This window comes from Xiphias gladius, chromosome 16 (genome assembly GCF_016859285.1).
Source record: "Xiphias gladius isolate SHS-SW01 ecotype Sanya breed wild chromosome 16, ASM1685928v1, whole genome shotgun sequence".
Lineage (NCBI taxonomy): Eukaryota > Metazoa > Chordata > Actinopteri > Istiophoriformes > Xiphiidae > Xiphias > Xiphias gladius.
Genome location: NC_053415.1, coordinates 23,407,877 through 23,432,804, shown reverse-complemented (window position 1 = coordinate 23,432,804; position 24,928 = coordinate 23,407,877). Strand labels below are relative to the sequence as shown.

General features: G+C 41.7%; 1 protein-coding gene across 1 annotated transcript in view; it reads left to right on the top strand.

Annotated features, from left to right (window-relative positions):
- xpo4 (exportin 4) overlaps positions 1-24,928 on the top strand; it is a 64,780-nt gene that overhangs the window by 3,873 nt on the left and 35,979 nt on the right. The window contains exons 3-7 of the mRNA XM_040148063.1: positions 1,633-1,774; positions 2,325-2,463; positions 5,298-5,414; positions 5,529-5,682; positions 16,532-16,644. Of these exons, the coding sequence (XP_040003997.1) occupies positions 1,633-1,774; positions 2,325-2,463; positions 5,298-5,414; positions 5,529-5,682; positions 16,532-16,644 (665 nt within the window). The remainder of the gene's footprint in view (positions 1-1,632; positions 1,775-2,324; positions 2,464-5,297; positions 5,415-5,528; positions 5,683-16,531; positions 16,645-24,928) is intronic.

The window sequence follows — 24,928 nt, the reverse complement described above, 5'->3', positions numbered from 1 at the left end:
AGTTGGGTACATTGGTATTTGGACAGTGATGGTCAGTTTTTGTAATTTGCCTCTTTACATCACCACAGTGGATTTGATTTAATTCAAGGGGTTTAACAAAAATATCACATTAACCGCTTAGGAATTACAGACATTTTTATACATTGTTCCTCATTTTCAGAGGCTCAAAAATAATTGGAAAATTGACTGACAGTTTCATTGCCAGGTTTGGCCTGTTGCCTTGTTATTTCATGACAAATTAAGCAGATAAAATTCTGGAGTTGATTCTAAGTGTTGAATTTGCATTTGGTAGCTGATAATGGGAACTCTCAATATGGGGTCCAAAGAGGGTGTCAGTGCACATGAAGGAGGTCCTCATGAGGCTAAAAAACAAAACAAACCTGTCAGACAGAAGCAGAAACTTTACCAGTGGCCAAATCAACCATTTGGTACATTCTTAAAAAGAAAGAATGCACTGGCGAACTCAACAACAGCAAAAGGCCTGGAAGACCACGGAAGACAATTAAAATGAATTATCTCAGAATTCTTTCCTTGGTGAAGAAAAACCTCTTCGCAACATCTGGTCAGGTCAAGAAATCTCTTGAGGAAGTAGGAGTATCGTTCTCAAAGTCTATAATCAAGAGACACCTTCATGAATGTAAGTACAGAAGATTTATCACAAGGTGCAAACCACTGGTAACACTCAAGAACAGAAAGACCAGATTAGACTTTGCCAGAAACCCTCTGAAAAAGCCTGCCCAGTTGTGGAACAGGATTCTTTGGACAGATGAAACCAAGATGAACTCGTACCAGAATGATGGGAAGAGAAGAGTATGGAGAAAGAAAGGAACGGCTCATGATCCAAACCATACCACATCATCTGTCAAACATGGTGGAGGCAGTGTTATGGCTGCCAATGGAACTGAGTCACCGGTGTTTATTGATGATGTGACTGTTGACAGAAGTAGCAGGATGAGTTCTGAAGTGTACAGGTCTTTACAATCTGCTCAGATTCAGCCAAATGCTGCAAAACTGACATGATGTTGCCTCACAGTACAGATGGCTAATGACCCAAAACACAGTCAGTCACCTGAGGGCTGAAAGACACAGAAACAAGCAGCAACTGAAGGCGGCTGCAGAAAAGGCCTGGCAAACCATCTCAAGAGAGAAAACTCAGCTTTTGGTGAAGTCCATGGGTTCCAGACTTCAGCCAGTCATTGACTGATAAGGATTTTCATCCAAGTATTAAAATTAATCCTTAAATTTACAATTATGTTGGTTTGTCCAATTACTTTAGGTTACTTTGGGTTTTGGGCCGTCGGCCGGACAAAACAAGACATTTCAAGATTTCGCATGGGGCTTTAGGAAATTGTGAGGAGTTAATGCAAAGTGTGTAAATGCCTTTATTTACAATATACACCTGGATTTATATTTAAACCGGTATGTAACTAACTTGCACGGAAATGCACGCTCAACTTACACCTTACTAACTTGCATTTACATGTGTGCGCAAGTAAACATTCAAAACTCAAAAAGCAGAATAGTTTTCCCAGCTACCCATGTCACCCATGACTTTTAAACCTCTCCTCATTCCCCTGTATCTTTCTCCTGCCTTATATTTATCTTCTCCCCCTTTACTCCTTGCCTCTCCAGAGACCAGTAAGGTGGACTATGTGCTGTTCCAGGCAGCCACAGCCATCATGGAGGCCGTTGTGCGGGAGTGGATCCTGCTGGAGAAGACCAGCATCGAGTCGCTTCGGACATTCCTCCTCACCTACGTCTTACAGAGACCCAAGTAAGAAAAGAAAGAAAGAGAGAGACAGAGAGGCGTGATAAAACCGGCGTAGTATGTTTGACCTTTATTGACCTCCATAGCTGAATTGGTACTGTTCGCAAGAACATCGACAGAGCTCATCTCCTGTTGCGCAAGTCTGAAGCTCATAAAATTGCAGCAAAGTAATTCAAGAGCCATCATGAATTAGCTCAATATTTAATATAAAAGTGAATTGCATTTTTTTTAAACAGGTCTTGCAATAATCAAATCTTTTATGTGCGGAATGAGCTGGACAGTGGCATCAGATACCCTCCAGTTCCTCATACATGGATAGCCAAGCATTTACAAAATTAAGTCCGGGCCGATGCTCATATTCATATGCTTCTTTGTGTGTCCACCGGTATAAACAGCAGAGCAGAAGAGCACAGGTTAATTTGATATGCGTAGCACACGTTACAAACATTGCAATCCACCAAAGTCTCTGACCTGATCTAGGGACAAGTTACCAAAACGCTCTCTAACTCTCTGCAACTCTCTTCAACCGATCGATCGCCTCCCTGTTTCCCTTCAGTCTGCAGAAGTATGTCCGCGAGCAGATCCTGTTGGCGGTGGCGGTCATCGTGAAGAGGGGCTCTCTGGACAAATCTATCAACTGCAAAAGCATCTTTCACGAGGTCGGGCAGCTCATAAGCAGCGGGAACCCCACAGTGGTGAGAAGGACATACCTGAATCACAGATGTACAGTTTTTAGTGATCCAAATTTTACGGCACATAACGGTTTTTTTAATCAGTTAATAGGATTTTTTGTTTTTCGCCCATATGCAAGACACATTTTTAAATAATCAAAATGTTTTCCACAATGTCAAAGCATAGCACCTTTTGTACAGATGCCTGTTAAACTGAGACAGAGGGTAACCGGATCCATATGGCTTTGAGAATTTACACTTTCTCCAGTTTTGGCAACATAAGGACTGTCAGGAATCAGGTGTAGGCAGTAAGTTGGTCAGTTATTAGGTTCATTAGTATTTAGGTGTGCGTTGGTGACTTCTAGGCAGCTTTCCAAAATGCAACATAGGAAATTTTTTATTTAATTTCAATGAAAAAAATTAAAGGAAAAAAAAAAAAAACCTTGTTTACTTTTCCGCTGTATGAAAACCTAAGTGAGGTCTCTGGAAAATCTCCTGGACTAACTCGAAGAAAGCACAGGAGCACGTGGTTCTAGACAGTATGCAACTATTTTGTGAACTATCTCGCACTGCCTCTGCTACCTCTAAATTAACTCGTGCAGTAGTTATGCTGTCCATGGTCAGTCAGTGTCGCTGCGTCAAACACGACAAGTAAGTTTAGATTCAGGTAGGCGGAGAGTGACATAAATAATGAGATGTGATAATGAGATTTGGACTCTTTAATCGGCAACAACATTTTGTTGCCTCTCGCAGTAAATTGTGGGATACACACGAAACAAAAACTTATCTCATCTCTTTTCAGACCTGTTCTTGAAGTCACAATCCAAAAATACAGCTTGAGATGAATGCTGAAACTTGTGTTGCGTATTTCCGACACATTTAAAGCATTAGGCGAAGGCTTGTTAGCAAAACTGGGTTAGAGCTTTGATCGTATTTATTATGTTTGTGCCTTGATGGACCACATTTGTGCCCTGGTTACAGACTTCCTGCATTGGATTTTGGCTCAAATTTCAGAGAGCTCGGTCTGAAAATAAAAAGTGGCACAAAGGCCGTACTGGGAAAGAGGCTCCAGGCGTGTTCCTGCGGTTAGAAGAAAGTATAATGTCGAGTGCCTGTTTTCTCTGCTCATGCACTCAAATCAATTTTGTGTATTGATCTTATCAACACATTCATGGTAACACATTTTTGGCGGTTGGTGCTTTGAACTGCTCAAGTGACTTTATGGAAAAACGATTAAGCCAAGTCGTAAAAAATTGAGACTGAATATTTAAGATGTGCTGTTTACGACCCAGTGCACTGATGGAACTGTTCTACACAAAGGCAAAATATTCGTCTCCCATTGGTAAAACTACATCGGCATTACTTTGTCCCAGTGCTGCTCCGTATTATAAAACTAACAGGGCATCTCCTCTTAGTCCAGTAGGTGGCACTATTTCATTTGTTACCCCGACCGAACCCCAAACCAGGAAAGGTCAACTGTGTGCCGCGGAGGGATGTAAGCGCTGAAAGTTTGATTTTAATCACAGACCGCAGCTGGTCATTTCACTGATAAGGATGCGCAAAACCAGACAAGGCTCTTTAACTGCGTTCATCAGCCCTCGGTCACAACGGGAAATATCCTTTTAAAAGCAGAAACCATATGAAACTTTTCCTCCCAAAATACACGTTGATATTTGCAAACGCGCCCTATTAAAATTCATCCCTTAGTACGAGTAGGTTAGCTGGTATTGAAGCGACAACGGCCTTTTAATCAACAGAAAAAACTGGAGACTGGGCCGCGGTTGGTCGAGAAGGCCGAGGTTGATCTGGGTTCCTCTGCCTGATGTTAAAAGGAGGAAGTGCTGGGACAGTTAGTGGATTAATTGGTTAGTGCACAGGATCAAAGTCTCTAAGCTTGAGAAGAAAACCAAAGAGTCCCACGCACTGTCCATCACTTCAATTTACTTTTCTAAACGCAACATGTCGGTACAAACCAGGGTTTGTCAGCATGAATTTTGCCTGGTTTCTCGATTAGTGTAGGGACAAGGAAAGTAATCAATTAGTCACTGAGCGATTTACAAAGCAAAAAATGTCAAATACTGTATATGCTGGATTCAGCTTCTAAAAATGTGTGAGGATTCGCTGCTTTTCTCGGCTTTATATTAAATTTAAATTGAATATCTTTTGGTTTTATACTGTTGGTCTGTCAAAACAATGTCACATTGGCCTGAAATAAATTGTCCTGGCTTTTTTTATTTTTTTATTTTACGACATTTGAAAAAATAATTAAGGGATCCATCAGTACCGAAATAATACTTGGTTACAGCCATAAACGCACCCTAAAAATCGAATAGATTGTTACATTACATACATTGTACCGTACTTTACCATTTTGTACAGGGAACGATGCACTGTGTGCTCTGTTGGATATCACACTGTGACTCTAGATTGCCACTGCTAAGTAATCTTCACAAAGAGGAAACACAATGTTTTTTCAAAGATTTCGTACTTATTTTTGTTTTCTTAGATCTTCACTGAGCTGTCTAACCACCAACGGCGACTTTCTTTTTTTTTTAATGTTTTGCAGCAGCTTCATTTCCTCTCTGCGTTGCATTGTGGGGAAATGGGTTCCATCAAAAGCACACTCAAAAAATCAAGCTGCTTGTTAACTTTTTTGAGTCTACTATAATAGTATAGAATTGATTTATTATCGAGTTCTTTCAAAACTTAGTTAGATCTAATGTTTAGGCTGGAATTGGGACACAGTGTAAGTCGACACATCAAGCACGTTCACGTTCCCTCCCTTTTGAGTTTGACCTCAGGAATAACTCTTTGTGTAACCTCTGACCTCTGCGATCGCACCACTCTCTGTGCTGCAGCAAACGCTGGCCTGCTCCATCCTGACGGCTCTGCTCAGCGAGTTCTCCAGCTCCAGCAAGACCAGCAGCATCGGCCTCAGCATGGAGTTTCACGGCAGCTGCAAGCGTCTGTTTCAGGTTTGTTCCCCATCTCATCTCCTATAACTGCTTCTTCCTTTTATTCCTCACTTTTTATCTCATGAATTCATAGATCCCTCTCTTCTTCTTCGTTCATCCCTGCCTCGCTTCCAGGAGGAGGGCCTGCGTCAGATCTTCATGTTGACCATGGAGGTGCTGCAGGAGTTCAGCCGCCGAGAAAACCTCAACGCCCAGATGTCGTCTGTCTTCCAGCGCTACCTGGCTCTGGCCAACCAGGTCCTCAGCTGGAACTTCCTGCCCCCCAATCATATCCTTTTATTTGTCAATGGCTGAGCAAATGTTATTACACCTGGCCGGAAAGGACAGGGTCATGAATTTGACAATTTCTAAATCTTGACACATTATTGGATAAATCCTGCAAGGAAACACAGGTCAGTCCCCGTTACACACACTACTAAACATGAAGTGCAATTTTTTTCATGGCTTGCCCTTTAAATTGGAAATTTTGTTTCTGGGGATCAGGGTTATTTCACAGAGTAACGCTGCCCAGTTGGGCCATGTTAGAATAAAATCTTTAAGCTCCGAAAATCCCAGCGGTCTATTGTTTGTGATTTTGGCCGTCACTTCTATTGGTTTGAGAGAAATCTGAACCAACAGAATTCAGGTGGGTTAAGCAACAAAAGCAGTCAGATAATCAACTTAGTTTAACTATTTTAACCAAACAACTTATTCGGAAGTTAACCTGTTGACAGACACCCCCATCTTTGTGCACAAGCCTGAAAATAATGTACCCAAAATTAAAAAGTCACTGTTCTTCAACCCCTTTGATCACAGTCATAACCCTGGTCTCCTTTCAAAGGTTTCTCTTTACATTTTATAACCAAAACATCAGAATGAGTAGAAGACATGCTGATCCAAAGTTACAGAGACACAAACATGGCAGAAATTTTTTTTTTTGCCTCACCTATTTTTTGGGGGCATAAAAAAGGGAACATAAAGCCTGTGGTAATACTTTTTGTGTGGAAAACACTTTGGCGCCACAGCCAAAGTCTGATCCAATTCTGTGTCAACAGCTGTTGCAGTGACATGAGGATCCTATGATGCTTTGCACGGATAGAATCGGGGGCCGTACGGCTTTCAAACAATGTGTAATTTGTCGAGGTTGCGGAAAGATTGAGTCTAGTACCGGTCAAAACACACCTAAAGTAGTACTACCAGGGCCAAAGCGTCCCGCGGGGGGGAGTGGTGTGTCAAAAGGTTAAGAGAACATGGATGTTAAAATGATTGGCCTCACTACCTCTGGTAAACATCTGTATTAGCTTTTATAGACTTGCTCCGTTGTAAAATTTGTTGGATTAAATTAAGTAAGCATACAATGAAAAGTTATAAAAACATTTTCCCTACGTTTTTCCTTCCAAACAGTGTAGGTCATGTGGTTGAAATGCGTATTCGTTTATAATTTATCTGATCATCTGGCCATTTGTTTTTTGCCTGCCCTAAAGCATCTTGGCTTTTAAGGCATCTGCGGACGTTGATGGCTGAAAGGATGGAAATAAGACCCAATTTGTAAAAAACGTTTTTCTGGGAAAATGGAGAAGAGTTTGAGACGTAAAGAGAAGTGATTTTAAAAAAAAAAAAAAAAAAAATTAAAAAAAATAAAAATTGGCAGAGCTGACAGTTTCAGGTTGAAAGAAGATGGTCCTCATAATTATAGTACTTTGTGTGTTTGTCCACTTAAAAGATACTTATTTGGATGAATATACATGAGTTATTTTGTGTAGTTTCGAAGGGGGGGCTCTACAAATATGTGATACCCAGGAATGCATATCAATTTTGCTCAGTAGTTCATTTATTGTGCACAGTTCCATATTTTCTTTGCAGTTGGCCTCATAGTTGAGCGAACTTAGGCACATGGTGTGTGTGTGTGTGTGTGTGTGTGTGTCTCTGTGTGTGTGTGTGTGTGTGTGCGTGTGTGTGTGTCCGTCCAGGCTCATTACCGCCTAAATCCCAACCAGCCTGGCATCCTCTCTGCCTGTCTGAGCGGAGCTGGAGTGGCGGGGGCCATGTATCACTTTCAAAGAGGTGTCTGTGTGTCCATCCCCGTATCATTCCGGCAGCAAACCATCCCCCGCCTTGGCTTGTTGGTCGAGGCTCCCCTTGGTATGCCTGGCACTCTCAGTTCAATATGTGTGTGTTCTCAAAAGATGCACTTTAACATGCTCTGTGTGTGTGTGTGTGTGTGTGTGTGTGTGTGTGTGTGTGTGTGTGTGTGTGTGTGTGTGTGTTTGTGTGTATTAGTAGTTTCAGACAATTTTTAGACAACAGTTTAATTTTGTTTTAATGGTGGGTGTGTGTGTATGAAGCCATCGGAGCAGTTACTGTATATTTAAGGGACATTTCAGGGTGAGGTTAAAGCAGGATACCGTGGACTCGAAAGTGATGTAAAATAGCATCGTAGTAGCATAGTAACATAGTAGGTGTGCTTGCATTGCACCTAACAGTAAGGTGACGTGATTATATAAACCGTGAGATGAGAGAAATTTATCGGTCACCAGAAATGTTTCTGTGCCATTTACGCTGTTCCCAGGCAACTGTCCCTTTTCATATCTCTGGCTGTATTAGGCCATTATGGGAGAAGCTTAAGCTCATTGGGCAGGACCACTTTATGACAGTTTTAGACGGGAGGATGTTTGCATTCGTTTGATGAAATACTTGGATTCGTCATGTGTTTATTTCACTGGATTAGCCAAAACGCAAGAGTTTCCCCCTGGGTATTACAGATATAGATATAGATAGATATATAGATGATATAAAATTACATACAGTGTGATGAGAGGTTTTATCAGCATTGCCTACCCCTAACTGCACATCTAAACCGCAATTTATTTTTGAAGAAGTTGGTTCCTTGAAGTGTTTGAAGATACCCTCACAAAATCATTAAGCAAATTTAAATAATTGCGAAGTACAACTAATAATTATAAATAAAATAAGGTCTCCCCGTCGTACTAGTCGCATGCGAATAGAGCTGTAGTTCTCTTGTTTCTTGCTGTTGAGTTGTCAAAAATGTTGAATGGACTGTCATAGAAATAGCATTTAAATTCTCAAATCAAGTGGCGTTCTGCTGGAAATTCACCGTGCATGTGAGTGTATCTGAAGCCTACAAGTGCCTGGGCTGTTGTTGAAAAGGAGAACAGATTGATGAAGACCACTGGGAGGCCAGAATGAGTGCGGCCGCCTGTCTGCAAGTGTCACCACACGCCTCTGTGATGTGATGCGAACTTATGCCAGTATGGGTATCAGGGGGCCTCTCTTTAATTGCGTGGCTGACAGCGGCTGCCTTTCGTGAACAAGAATACACACACTCACACACTCCTCAACCAGCTCAAAGACACTTTTTAAAAAGCCTCCCTCCCTTAGACGAACCGAGCGGCATGCGTGTCATCTGTCCTCGCCGCCGTCTGAACCTCGGCTCTTCAGCTCTGGTGTCATCTGCTGGAGGCACGCTCCCCGGGCGTCGGTACGACACCGTGTCACTCCACACCGGGCTTGACTCTAGACAGGGTCGTGGTCAGGCCTCGAGGCTGCAGCGGCAGTCAGGTGCTGTAAATGACTGTCCGAGCTGACAGACAGATCACCCTCCATCCCTGCTGCCTCAGTGGTCCCGCGCTGACCAATGTATTTGGATCCTTTTATGTTGTTTGGATGTCTTTGGTATGTGAGGGAATCTCTAAATTCATCTCTGTCAGTTGTGCTGCCATAATAGCCAGTGGAGCTTTGTTCTATAGCAGTTTCTCAGTTCGTTGTCTCCCATCTGTTCTTTTCTTGACTTGAGAGGAATGCGTGGATTTCATGGTGTATCGGCTCACCTACACTCAAGTTGTTTCAAATTAAGGCATGGCCTTCCCTGCCCGCCTCTTCCGTTGGGGCACCATTGTCTTAATTTCTGGCTCTTACTTGACTTGTATATAAATTGTTAGACAAAAGAGAAGAAGAGCGAGACCTCTGCTATTGGATTTTTTATTTTATTTTCTTGATCTTAGTGAGGCGCGATAAAAGCGACATTAGCTTCTCTGAGCGACGCTTACCCCCAGCCGCCTCATCAGGAGTTATTCTTGTACTGAACAGACGACTGTCAGTCCAACACTTGCCTTACCCTGGCTCACTATTCTCATTAGCTGTTTAGAGGTGGGCAGTCTTGCCCTCAGGTTAAGGTTAGGATTAGGAGTGTAAACTGATGCTGGATGTTTGCCTTGGCCCAGACCTGTTTGAAGAATCTTCAACTACTGCGGTCAAAACACAGGTGATAGGGTATACGTACACGTATGGCTGATGTTCTGATGGACATTCAGCTGATGCATGTATCTTCTGAGTTGAAATTTAAAGTAGTCCTCTATGACATATACAGTATGTGCATGTCCATTTTACTACGGTATTGCTTCACTGATTTAAATGTATCCAGTTCATTAAGGATTTTCCAAACACACACTCTCCGGGAGTTTTTTACCATCTCACATGAGATGCTACATTTTACACTTGTAATTTTATTTTAGTACAGCGAAGAAGAATGCAGAACTTAAAACACCACAGCAATGAGCACCTGGCAACACATTAACTTAAGTGAAGGCACAAAAAATTTCAGACATTTGCAAAAAATATTCCTTTCTTCTCCTAGATGTCCTTGTTTCACTTCGTACAACTCTTGATAAACAACTCACAACAAACTGAGGTCTAACTTGCCACCTTTATCCATAAAATGTTACCTTCTGATTCTGAAAAAAACAAGCTGGCATTGAAATTAGTAGTTCAGTTCAGTAGAGTCACTATTAATGACAACTGCTGTTCAAACAGATGGGGGCCAAACAGTAGAAGGAAATGGGAAAGGAAAGGGGGGGGGCGGGTCATTGAGGAGGTATTCCTGGACTGTTATTTCACATGGCGAGGCTGCAGGGGAGACTTAAGGCAGGATATATCACTTAAACCCTACCATGCGCCTTAGCATAGCGCTGCGCTCTTCGCGCGGCCGCTGGCAGACGCTCAGCCAGGCCTCCCGTGCAGTGGGTCCATCAACCCGAGGATCAACCATAATGAATAGAGGATACAGGAGAAGCTCGCTAACACACGATCCCAGAGCATGAAGGTCGTTCAGGCCTGCAAATTGTTCAGATTATTGAGATAGCGCAATTGTTGGCTATTTAAGGTGGTCATTGAAATACTATTAGATTGATCTGTGAAGTGTTTTGTACAATGTCTGCAAATTGTTGATGAAGGTGGAGTTGGGAATGTGAAAGTGAACTCGAGTTAGAGTTTTTTGTAGCCCACTTATTACGAATCACTCAAACTTTGCATCCATTTGCAAACCTTGCTGTTGCGTTTTTGAAAATATCTCTATTGTTATTAAAACTTTATACTTTTTAAACTTGCCCCTTAGTACAATAAAGGGAAAAGACCAAAAAGGAGAGAGAGACAGCTATCAGATGGATTGCCATGAAGTTCAGCACAGACATTCATGGTGCTCAGAGGATGAAATTTACCTTTTGTTGGTGATCCCCCTCAGCGCGATCATCAGGTCAACTTTTTAGCTTAAATTGACTTCGGTCTGTGACTAAGTACCTGCAAAAACTAATGACATTCCCATCAGCCTTGGCTGCCCTTCATGTTTGGGGCTAATAAGCAAAAGTTAGCATGCTAACATGCCAAACTAAAATGGTGAACGTGGTAAACATTACACCCGCTAAACATCAGCATGTTTGCATTGTCATTGTGAGCATGTTAACATGGTGACATTAGTTTTCAGCTTGAAGCAGCGCTGTGCCTAATTGCAGTCTCTTCACTTGTTAATGTAAACTTTGTGACACAGTGACACAAACCAAATCTGTGAAGGTGCTGACAAAGACTTCTGTAGTATTTAATTTAGGGCTGGTTCACTTTTGTTAGAGTGTAGTAAAAACACGAGCAAACGCACAAAAATGACAAGATTACAATTTTGGCCTTGAGACATTTTCTTGTTTGGTTTTCTGATGCACATAGTTCAGCTTCTCTTGTACATTCAGAAAAGGCTCATCCCACATTTGCTGTTTTGTAGTCGTGCGGTCGGTTCATGCATAGCAACACATGCTGAATTACGACCCGTGGAGGGAAGAATGATGGCTTTTTATTGCAACTGTGTTCCCCTCGTGCTTTGAAATGGAGAGCCGTATGTCGGCGCACACTACCTGGGCTAAGGTTCACATGCAAAACCATAAATACTGGATGGCCAAGTGTCTGTCACTGAAGATGTGGAGCTGAAAAAAAGTCTCCTTGCTTTGGTCAAGTCCTCATAAATAGAATCAGAGCAGGAAATTAAACTTGAAATGTTGTTTGTTTCTCTGCCAAAGAGACTGGGGGATCAGACAAACCTACCAGCAGCAGTTGTATTGGCATTTGACTGGTGGCTGGTGTTAATTAAGGCACTACAATGTGTGTTTATGTGTCTGTGTGCCTGCAAATTTGGCAACTGTAAGTGAGAACTCGGGGTGTGTGAATCTCTTGACTTGTGTTTGATTTAAACTCTTGTGGTCAGCGGTTTGCACTGGTTGTGTATTTGGTCGGTTGAATGTGTTGGTGTGTGCTTGTTGTGTGTCTGTTTATCTGTCAGTCCGTCTTATCTTTCCACTGGAAAATTGACGTGTCACATTAGTTATTCTCGAGCCTGTTGGAAGGGTTGAGATAGTAGCAGGTGATGTCTTTTAAAAACCCACCAAACCACAGCCCACATGTCCTAGTCACTCTGCGTCCATTACTCATCCTGTAGGCATGTACACTTCTCTCACACACACACACACACACACGTGCACACACACACGTACACACACACTCACACATATACAGTACAGTACATCTTTTTTTTTCTATAGTGTGGTGAGGGTTGTAAATTTACTCGTGAACTCGGCAAGTAGATTTTCCTTTTGAATTAAAGAGACTCGCCGAACACTTATAGTAACAGTCAGGAGAAGTATTTTAAACTGTCATTTCAGTTCACGTGAGTTGTTTTCAGGACGGTGCATGAATGTTTGTTGCATGTAGTTTATCTTTATTTCAACCCGGGGAAAATGCACAGGAGCTACATCAAAGTAATAACTGGTGAATAAATCAAATAGTTACCTTACCACAGAAAACACCTCAAATTCATGCTATGACCTACAAATTTTCAGTGTGTTGTGAATGTAGCAGTAAATAATTTTGGAATTTTGTTTTAGTCACTTCCCGGTTGTCTCAGTCTTCTATGAGAGTAAATTTAATATTTTTCACTTTTGGATGTTGATCAAATAAAACATGCCAAAAAGTGTCACTTGGGGCTCTGAGAAGTTGTGTCGGGGCGCTCTTCACTATTTTCAGATGTTTTCTATACCCAGCAACCCATTGATCAAGAAAATAATCAGTAGTGAAAATGATCATAAGTGGAGGCCCTACAGTGGTCATCCTAACACAACCCTTTAGCCAACTTGGAAACATTAAATATGCATCAGGAATTTTTTATCAAATGCTCTAAAATCTCATTTATTTATTTTATTTTTTTTCTCCAGCAGCTCTTTTTAGCTGCTTTAAGGACAAAGCTCCTCTTATCTCATAAATGGCAATGTAGTAAACATGTTACACCAGGTTTTATCACAACGGCTTGTTTGTTCCTTCACAGCAGGCCATTTAGAAGTCCTTAAATGTTTTATATCCTGTAATGTAATTTCATCTGTTTTATCAGATTCAGTTTGGAACTCTTAAAGATGTTATGTATTCTTGGTGCACTCGGTGTACTTCAGAACAAATAAAACCAGTCATAAAAATGATCAGTTTAAAATATTTTGAATAATGATTTGGTTCTTAAATTCAGGCTGGTGGAACCAGGCATCCTGTTTTCCTCTTTTTGGATTTCACAACCTGTCAGGCCCCATTTTATTTCTCTGTCCAGCTGTGTAAAATAGTTGAAGTAGCTGTTTAGTTATCATTCCTGAGGTCTCTTGTGAGTTTTGTCCAAGTCATATGAACCTAAGGAGGGTTTGTACAACCTCTGTCACTGAGGTGGTCCCTCCCTGGTGAGATGGCCTCCGTCCTCAGGTTGCAGGACTTGGTCAGTCTCGTTTGTGTAGGACCAAATATGCCCTCGCTCCCCTGTTTCCTGCCTTATTTCTGTCACTCTCCGCCTCAAGTCACATTTTATTCTGTGTTGTATCTGAGGGATTTGCAAAGAAAAAAGGTGTAGACCAAGAGTACTTAAAAGCTACTGAAAGCTACTGGGAGCATTTCATAAACAAAGTTTAAAAAAAAAAAAAAGAAAAAAAAAAAAAGAAAATCAGGACATTTTATAACCAGAAACAAATAGTTAAACCCTGGAATAAGAAAATAAATAAACATGTAGCTCACTCCTTACTTTCCCCAAACTTTTTCTTATTCTGTCTTTTTAGAAAGGTTTAGTTAGATGTCCTCCGCTCGACCACGACTATTTTTAACAAGGCCTGAAAGCCAATCACTGGACAGACACACACACACACACACACACACACACACACACACACACACACACAATCCCACAGACCCTTAGACAGGTGCCAACTTTTGTGCCGAAAAGTGTGGTGTGGTGTGTTGTGGCGGGGTGTGTGCATGGGGAGTGACTGCGGGCTGGTGTCGGAGGAATGCGTGACCTCGCTGGCCTCTGCCGCTGTTTGGATTTGATCGACATTCCTCTGGAAGTTTCCTCCTCCTGCTGTCACCGAGCCGCAGGGCAGTGATACAGTTTTCTGTGCATTTTCAATAACTTTTGTGTGGGTGTTGGAAAATAGAGCGAAGGGGGGGGGGGTCTTTTTTGTTTTTGTTTTTTTAAAAATAATATTTCATGAATATTTTTTTAAAAGCAAACACAGGGGGAACACACGTGCAGGTTACAAATATTGAAACATAGAGACACAAAAGTTGTGATTATTATTGATAGAATTAGTGGTACTACTAGTAGGTGGTAGTAGTGGTTAAAGTACTGTACATCCGCTATCCTGGATCGGAGACAGTATAATAATCCATGCAGTATGTTTAACCCTTTAAACCACACGGATCCGCTGATGCTTTGTAAACTGAATATATTTGAGTTTTTGTACTGTTGGTCAGACTAACCAACAAAACATTTGAAGACGTCATCTTGGGCTTTAGGAAATTGTGATGGGCATTTTTTTCACTGTCTTCTGACATTCTGTAGACCAAACAGTTAATCGGTTTGTTAGGAAAATAATTGGCAGATTAATCTATAATAAAAATAATGTTTCGTTTCAGCCCTGGTCCGAATATTTCATTCAAAGCTTCAGTGAACAAGCCAATACAGAATATACACCGTATATGTTACTGTTAGACAGAGTTGGAATCAGGTAAAAAAATTTAATGTTAAGGGGTTTAGAAACCATTTTGGCTAATGTAAGCCAAACTGTTTTTTTTTTTTTTTTTGAGGCTTGCAATGGAGGGAATATTAGAGTCCAAGAAGAGAAAAAAAGATTTAATTGGTTTTTCATTAGTGAGGTTGTGTATGTTTGTATTTACAAAAAACAAAGTATGGAGGAAAAAAAGGACAGCTTCCCAGCGGACAAAAATAGTCACCTCACGTGTTGAGCCTTTGGGTAAATTAATTTGCAGTCAATAGGTGGAAAAAGCTGTGACGCATTTTAGGATTAAATCTTCATCAAGAGATATTGTATGTTGTGAGGACAAGTCTTTTTTTGGGAGAAACTTTTGAGGGTGGTTAAGCGAGTCAGGGGAATTTGATTGATGTGTGCAGAGAGCGTTGTGGCTTTGTGAGATGCTTTGGCTGAGGAAAGTGTGTGTTTTGTAAGGGTGAGGCGTGAGAAAAGTCTAATATGGGAGAGTGGAAGGGGTAGTGCAGGGGATCGTTCTTGATGAGCTTAGGAAAAAGCATGTTGTGGGTGTGTTTAGGAGTCTTGAAAAAGGACAGGAAGTGTTGTGGTTGTGTAGGGAGAAAGTGTGTGTTGTGGGTTTGTGAAAATGCTTGTTGTGGTGATAGAGAGAGTCTTAAATAAGGAGACTGTGTGTGTGTGTGTGTGTGTGTGTGTGTGTGTGTGTGTGTGTGTGTGTGTGTGTGTGTTTGTTGTGGGGGCATAAAGAAAAGAGTCTTGTTTGGGAGAAAGAAGAAAATTGACATTGGGAAAGCAATTAAGATTTTAAAAAAAAAGGTTTTTTATCGTTTTTAGAACAGTGTGTGTTGTGTTGTGGCCTTAGATTAAGTTTGAAATCAGGAGAAAATGTATTACAGGGGCAAGTACAGACAGAATCTTGTTAGGATAAAGAAAAAGTGAATGGAAAGTATCAAGAGGGAAAAGTGGGTGTTGATAGTGTGAGAAGTTTTAAGTGAGGAGTGTTTGTTATGGGGCAAAAAAAGGAGCCTTGCTTTGGGTTTGGAAAGCAGTCAGGAGGAGAGGCAAAGGGATTGGCTGAGGAGGCAGGAGGGAGTGTTTCAGAGCAGTAAGGAGTCTCAAGGACATCTTGTAGAGGAGTGGACAAAGAGGCAGAGTAACGCAAAGTCGCGATTGGCTGCAGTGAGAGTGTCTTGTGTGTTTAAGACCTTGAGGAAGCAGAGGAGAGAAATCCGAGTGTGCAAAAGGAGGGAGTTCTGGTAGGAAGAGTGGTGCACAGGAGGACAAGAAGGGGAGAGGGTGTCAGGCGAGTCAGAGAATAAAGATTGGAAAAGGTAAAGTCGAATAAAACAGAGGAAGGAGGAGAGGAAAAGTGGACAAGAAGGTGAGAAAGAAGGCAAGAGTTTATATGTGGGTGAAAACTGGCAAGTGGAGAGCTGACGAGGGAGAAAGAGAAGGAAGAAAACAAAGCAACCAGGGAGGGGGGGACAAAATTTAAAACAAAAAAAAAATATATATATATATATATATTTTGTGGAATAAAGATTGACAGGGTTAATGAGAGGGGAGTTAGTTAACAAGTGACTAACAAGTCTCTGCTGCTAGCAAACCAAAGACACACACAGAGACCAAAATACTCATTGAGAGGAGCTTAGTGACAGGAGCTGGTGTGTTTGTGTGTGGTGCTCCTCCCCCTCCTTCTCCTCCACTTCTTCCTCCTCCTCCTCCTCCTCCTGCTCTACATGCTGTTGTTGGCCTTAACTGGCGGCGGGTCACTGGGGCGCCACTACATCGCCATGTTCGAGGCCACGCAGAACGTCACGCTCAAGCCTACGGAGTCCTGGAGGGAAGCGCTGCTGGACACCCGCGTCATGGACCTCTTCTTCACCGTGAGTATCCCATCCATCACTCATGTGTTTATCTTTCTCAGGGTATTTTACAGCCCTGAGAGAGAGTTTTTAAAATGTCCTGGATTACTTGCTTTGCACCTTGAAATTCTTAAAAGCTATTTAAGTTTTCACTTTTGAAGTTGTGAGCTCTTGTTGTGCAGGTTTTGAAGTATGAAATTTTCCAGTCTGCAGCGGTTTTAAATTTTTTTGCCTTTGGTTCACTGATGAGATTGGTCTTCCATTTCATTTTTCACGGCACTACCAAAAAGGAAAATCATGAAATTAACTTTATAAAACCTGCAGAAGCCTTGCTCTCCGATGTTGCTGTCTCTCTGTATCTCCTTCTGTTTTCCATCCATCCGTATCGTTCTGTCATCCCAAGTTTAGGTCTTTCTGTCTCATGCATTCCCATCAGGACTTCTTGTGTCCTGCTTTACCCTTTCTTCTACTTCAGTTTTTTTTCCTGACCTCTAGATGGTGGTTTATTTATGATAAACAAAGAGAGACAGTTTGCCTTTTCATGTTGAGAAAAGAACTCTCACTTGACCTCGTCTTTTTGGCACAATTCAAGTTTTTACTACTTTCGTGGGTTTCTTTAATGCACCACTAAGTAGATTTATGGGTGCTTTGCAGTGGGGTCGTGTTATTGTGTTACTGTCCAGACGACCGCCCGGTGAAGTAAATGTGTATTTTTGTGCAGTGGCTTGTGTGTTTTTAAAGAGGCGGGCCACACTGGCCTAAGCAGACGGTGCGGAGGGGAAGTGTGGAACAAACCGGTCAGCTCTTCTTCCATTCAACATCCATCCAAACACTCTGGTTGCCATATCGCCAGATACTGATCCAATACTCTGCCCTTTAGCTGCCTTTTGCCATTTACTGCTCTCTTCTGTTAACCTTTACCTGCCACTACCTGCTCCACTGCCACAACCAGCTACATGTCATCTACCTGTTCACTCTACAGATGCACTTGTTGTTTTGGGGTCATGTTCACTACCAAATACCTTTTCACTACCCTAGACTTGTCAATCAACTATTGATTACTTTTGAACTAACTGGTATCTCCAAATATGGCTGCTTCCTGGTTGTCCTTCTGACAAAAAAGCTTGAAGACCTGTTCTCTTGCAAAAAACTGTTCCAACATTATAGTCCTTTTCTGCCACATACTGCTCCATTGCCCCAACCATTATCTGTCTATTGCAGAATATTGTCATACTACTCCACCACGTCCCTGTCTTCCTTCGCAAATACTCCAGCCTTACTCTACCAACTGCATGCATATTGCCAAATACTGATCCACTCACACAGCGTTTTGGGCCCTGACACACACCAACAGTCAGACCACATTAGGCATCGTTGGCTCAAGTTAACCCTAATTGGGGTGATTCAGCAGCATGTTGAGAGCTGCCTGACTGGCTGTTATGCCTACTGAAGTCGTGAGTGGTGCAGTTTTGACATACTTTTTGTCTTTCTTTTTTGTGTATGTCACAAGTAAAACTCAAATCAGTCGATTTATATTCCTTGTGTGTGATAAGATTGTTTAATCAGAGGAGTAAAAATATAGACTACATTTATTTTTATATATATATATAATATAATATAATATAATCTTTTTTTTTTTTTTTTTTAATTCTAATTTAGGTGCAGAAAAAATAGTACAGACATGTCAGCAGTCAGCTCAGTTGGCCACAGTGTTATGGTCCATTCAGGTGCAACTTTTAAAAGAGGATGTGTGGTGACCCATCAGTATATGTTTTCTGGCACTATTTGTTTGGAGTTGTCTTGGTGAGTCAGTGCTGTAACCTGCCTGCTACTAAATTCTGCTCCACTGCAGCCTAATAACATAGGTTCATTGCCAAATACTGGTTCTTGAGCACCATTTGTACCTGTAATTTTTGTAAGGCCTAACATAGCATACTACTAGTTCATAATTCTGATAGGTCCTCTGAATGGCTGTGAAGTTTGTAAATTACTCTTTTAATTTACGGATTAAAAGTCCATTAAAGAGTGGTTTGCATCAACGTGATAAACACTCTGTTCTGCTGTCAACAGCAGTGCCACTTTCTGTCAGTGTTGTGAAATGAAGTCGTTTGGAGCTTCTTGACTCTGTCTTACAACCCAGTCGCTCCCTGTGGAGCAAAATTTTTTTTTTTCAGTTACAGAAGCAGGAACTTCCTGCCTGGAACCGTGTTATTTGTCAGACATAAGACAGGTTTATCAGGAAGTAGTGGTAATTAATGGGGTTCTAGTTTTTGGTTTAATTCTATTTAGTACACCTATTTGTTTGTTTTTAAGCAGATGCTCTATGGAAATGGGTTTTCGTTTCTGTGGTTGCTTTTGTAAAAGAACTTAGGAAAACCTGTTTCAGTGAAGTGTATGCGCTGTAATACACCTCATTGTATCTTTTCTGTTTGGATTATACACAGACGAAAGAGGCCAGCTTTGGTAAAAGCCTTTCATTTGAATTCTGAAATGTAAGTGGCAAGATGTTAAAGTCTGAACATTAATTTGATTTCACTGTTTTTTTAAGTTCATCACATTGTCATGAAAAATATTGAGTTGTAAATGCAAATGTATTAAATCTCAGGCAAATTCAGATGTGAAGCAAAAATTATTAGCCAAGTTTACAAAATTTGGCAGTTAAATGAGATCATTTTTTTAACATTTTATATGTATGCCATAACAGATACACATCAATTCAGTTGTTTCACAATTGTTTTTCAGAGTTAGAAGTATATTTATTTTGTTGCTTAAATGTGCACTCCGGCTTGTTTGCTGAAGGCATGACTTTTTACACCCCTGCTCCTCCTGTAATCGTCTGTAAAGATGTCTAAAAGATCACCACCGGTGCTGTTGCTCTGCGGAAAAGTATTTCCTCTCAAGTTTTCATTCATCACGTTCGTTAACATCTTTCCTCCAGCTTTTGAGACAAACAGCATCTAAATCCTTGAGGGTCTCTGTTGCTGTTTGAAATTGTGGTTGTTATTTGCTTAATGTGGCCCATCAGTACCAAACTAAACGTGTTTCTCTTTTGATTAATTGCCATTTTGACTGTTTGCATACTTTGCCTTTAGTGGGCGTACGGACTTGCCTCACTGTCTATACTTGTTTTTAGGAGAAAAAAAAAAAGTTGAGAAATACTGAAACAATAATTCTCTTTTCTGGCACAAACTTCTGATGCTTGTTTGCAGTTTTTTCCACCACTCATAATTACTCTTCACTGACAGTTTATATGTAAGCCTCTTTTCATGTTGCTGAAAAAGTTTTCAGTCTGATTGTGATGATTGTCAATTCTCAGAGCAATCACAGTTTACTGTAATTGGCCCTAAGCAGCGAATGTAATCAGAGATTTAATATACAAAGCACACAGACCTAATCAAGGATTTGATTGGCCAATTGCGGCAGTTTGGCATGAATAAAAATATTTGTAATTTTTCGATCGGTTCTCTTTGCTGCTGGAATCTGCAGGATGTGTTTTGTGATGGTTTCAGTTTTCAGGCCTCCAGTCTCATCTCTCGCTTTGGTATTTCTAGTAGCTCAACTGTTTGTTATTGTTACTGGCACTGTCAGCTGTCTGTGTGTGTGTGTGTGTGTGTGTGTGTGTGTGTGTGTGTGTGTGTGTGTGTGTGTGTGTGTGTGTGTGTGTGTGTGTCTGTGCACTTGTGTGTGTGTGTGCGCGCGTGTGTGTTACAACATCCTCCTAGTTGTTTTGTGTGCATTTTTGTGTGTGTTGGCACATGTCTGTCTCTGTGGGCCTGTGTCAGTTTGAGTTTGTGTAGTTTATATTTGACTGTATGCTCTGCATGGATCTATGTTGTGCCTGTGTTTACATGTAGTGTGTTTTTTGTATCTGCTGTGTGCGTTTGTCTGTGTGTGTTTATTCAATTTAATGGGGTCCTCTGCTGTCTCAGCTGCTGCGTCTCCTCAGCTGTGAGGGGTAACAGGCTGGCCAGGGTATGTATATGCGTTGACGGGGGTGCTCAGAGACACGCGCCATCAGGGTCACAGTCCACAGCAGACCAGTGGCAGGATTAGAGCCCAGCCCCAGGATTAGGGGCCCCTGTTAACAACCGCACTAACCCACCCATCACACACACACTACACCCTATTGAGGGGCTCTGGGGAGTCTCCGTCCCTCTGTGGGTGGGTGTCTGTCAGTTTCCCATTAACTGGCTCCAATGCTGCTTCACCAATCAGTGTTGTGTGCCAGCAGGAGGCTGCTGTCAGTTTCTGCAGCCAGGAAGTTTGGTGGTCCTCATCTCACATTAGTTGTGAGACTTTGTTTTTATTAAAACCTGGGTCTTGTTGTTGCAGTTTGGCCCTTCACGACCCGTCAGTAAGGCAGTCGTATGATGTAGTTTTATGGGCAAAAAACACATTGTAAATTTTGTAGACACAGACATTGCAGGAAACAAATGTTCATGTGCTGTTAGTTTTCATTCCTTGAATTAAAAAAAAATAGAAAAAAAATAAACAGTAATTGTGGCATGTGCAAAAGTTTGGGCACAGGGTTGGAAATATTCTGCTTTGGGAGTGTCTGGCAGCCAATGGCACAGGAAGCATTGCTGAGACAGAGGGAAGATTGGATTCCACTAAATATCAGAAAAATTCTGGATGCATATGTACTGCAGTCAGTCAAGAAAGTGAAACTGAAAAGAGGTTGGCTCCTACAACAGGACAATGATCCAAAGCAAAGATCAAAATCCAACATGAACTACTTCAAGACACACACGCTGAAACTTTTGGAATGGCCCTCACAGTCCTCTGACCTGAACATCGTTGAAAATCTGCGGGTAGGTCTTAAACATGCTTTGTGTGACAGACAGCCTAAATATATCTAAGAACTTGAAATTATCTGCAGGAAGAGTGGGTGAAAGTATATAAATCAAGAATAGAAAGACTCTCAGCTGCCACAGAAAGTGTTTGCAAGCTGTGAAATCTGCCAAAGGAGGGGTTACTAAGTACTGACCTTGCAGGCTGCCCAAACTTTTTCACATGCTACAATAACTTCAATTTATTTCTATTTTTTTAAGTAAATGAAATAAAAAAGTAACAGCGCATTAAGATTTGAAGAAAGGCTCATTTTTGATGTGTTTTTGCTCCAGAAGTTGTTTTTACTTCTCCTAACGTCAAAAATCATCATCATCAACTTTTGCAAACGACTGGAGTTAAATGGTGGGATATGGGAAGACAGCAACATCGCCATTAGGAGGTCAGACAAGGCAAGAAACACAAGCTGTCCAGGGATCAGACAGATTTTTGACTTATGGTTAAACTTTTGACCCGCTGTACTTACTAGGGTTATATGTGCACACAGTTAGATATTATTATTTTTCCATTACAGGTGCGCTCATTTTGTTCTACCTTGAACTATAGTTATTAAGATAATGTGACAAAACTGTCAACTTGTTTACAACCTGCCTGATAGTCTGACAGCTTGTTTCTCTTTTTATTCCATTTTATGCCTTTGTCAGATTGCCGAAACTGAGAGGGCAAGAGATGACAGGAAACGAGGGGGAGGGATGGGGAATGAAGTCCAACAAATTATCCCAAACAGGCTTGAAGTGGGGACGTTGCAGTACATGGTCAGTGCCCTAAACTCCAAGCCAACCATGGTGCCCCTCATGTTTTGATGTTTTTGTGTTCCCGGATATCAGCAGTTACAATGGGGAGCACAGCGTCATAACTAATAGAAACGATGTCCGAAACTAAAAAGACCCAAGTTGTAACAAACAGGAATTTTCCTGTAATTAGCAGGACAACAAAAAAAAAAACTTGCTTAGGTTGGCATGAGAAGAAGTGGTTAATTTTTCAATAGCCTGTGAGAACCAATAGTCAGTGGTCCTGTAGTCTTGCATTGCCAAACCATCTCCACAGCGCTGTGTCAGCACTGGAGAATGATCTGACTGCACCCATTATCATTCTGCTATAGGGGAAAAAAATGCTCTGGCTGTGTGTATTTATTTATTTATTTATTTATTTTAACCATCACGATAGTCTTTGGTGGTTCTAACCCCATAATGCAGCAACGGTGCCGCTGCAAAATAGTGTCGAGGGGGAACTTGCTTTGGTGGAACATGTGCATGTGGGGAGGAGATCACTGTCATTAAGATGGCTAATTCCCCGCACAGAAAACGCCACAAAAAGGAATAAAAAGACGTACGTCAACTGTCATTAAACTATGCACATCTTCGTCAAAACTTGCCATTTTCAGCGTCAAGGTTGTTGTTGTTTCACGTAGCGAAGGGGAGAGGAGACTGGTGCTGGAGACACGTGGCCAATGGCAGTCTTATGCCTACAGTCTACATCCAGCGATTCAGACTAGTCATCCTGTAACCATCCGGTTGTTAGGTTTTAAAGATCAGACATGACTGACATCGCAGGGGATGGCTCGAGTCAGTGTGCAATTTCATTGACAGTGATTGCAACGAGTCTACAAACCAATGAGATAACTGCGGCCGTAGTCTCCTGGTCGATTGGTTGGTCCATATGCTCTCGTGCCGACCAAATCTCATTGGTCGGACAATAGCCGGCGTCACTTTCATAAGGAGAAAATCACTACATCAATAGCCTTCCAGGATTAATCCATTATTTACTGCAGCGGTGGGAGGGACGGACTACCTGTGAAAACGGGGGTTTTCACAACTTTGAACTCGTCCAACCTAATGGAGACCGCTAGGTCTAACTAACTTAACGTCCCCGGAGTCGGCTCCAAGCTAATTGACAACTTGACAAAGAAGTCGTCGGCGAGACTGCATCACACGGTATCTACAGTAAAAACAGTAGGCTAACGTGTCTGCGTTAGGATGCTCCGTAAACTTTCGTGTTTAACGCTTGAGGCTTTGAGCTTACGCTCCCCAGTAGTTCTTGTGCTGGGATCAACAGTTGATACTCTCCCATCTCTGGGCTCTGAGTCTGTTGGCATCGTTTCAGTATGAAATAATTAGGTTAAAATGATTTATGCAGCAAATACTCTGCTTTTTATGTTTATTTAGAATTCAGTTAGGCTAATAAGGCTACCAGGTAGAGTGCACTTAGCGCACTGTGGATGCTTTAGTTAATCTAGAGATAATGTGCAGATATATATTTTTTTTTTCTCCACCTGCGACCAATCGATTGAGTGAAGAGTAGGTACGATTTCAGTCGACCAAGATTTTGTTTAGTTGACTACAGCCCTGGAGATAGCACTGAAGCCAGATCATTATTGACGGCTGTCACTCCCAGCTAGGCCTGAGGTCGCAATCTCCGTTCCGACTGGCGGGGACGAACACACATTTTTGAAATCAGCTCAATAATTATGCATTGTGTAGAAGGCATTTGGCTGCTGAAGAGATGCTCAAGTGCGAAGTGTGATTCAAACCCCCAGGGTTTTTGTAGAAAAGCACTCATCTCAATTCCACTTCAGTCGGTGACACATACACAGCTCTGACATTCAGGGATGGGATGATTGAAGATGGATGGAGCGATGAGGGGGAGGACGAGAGACGGGGAGGAAATAAAAGAAAAAAGAAACTGTTGTGAGACTGAGTGGACTGGAAGAGAAAGCAGGGAGAAAATGAAACAGATGCAGAAATAGAGCAGGGTATATAATTTTATGGAGGAGACAACAAAAAAAGAGGGAACAGAGAAATACAATTTAGAGAGAGTGAAACGTGGATGCAATTTTCAGAAGAGTGAGAGAGCTTTGAGAATAAATGGGCCATGGGAGATTGAAAAGGAAGAGGACCTTGTCAATTGTTGGCCCCCTTCAAAATAAACCCACTCCATTTTTGTCGATTTAACACCTCGTGATCACAGTGTACCCCCCCCACCCACACACACACACACACACACACACACACACACACACACACACACACACACACACACACACACACACAAAAGAAGACGAAAAGGACAGTGCACAAAAGCACACACAAACAGAGACATCTGTAATTTTGGCCTCAGCTGTGTGTTTTTTGTTTGTGTTTCCCCTGGTTTTTAATTTCACTTTGGCTCTGAGTGATTAGAGAGCAGCATCAAATTGTGACTGAGTGTGTATCCGCATGCAAACACAAACCATACAATATTGTCAGATGCATCTGGTTTATTTCATCGCATCAAATGGACATGTACACATACACACTACAGTAACACTGCAATCACTTGTATACACACACCACCACACAGGGCAGGTGCTATACACTTATTCACACACTCTGTATGTAACAGAAATACACATCCACTGGCTCACCCTTAAGTATAAACACCCTTACGTGCACACACACACACACACACACACACACAC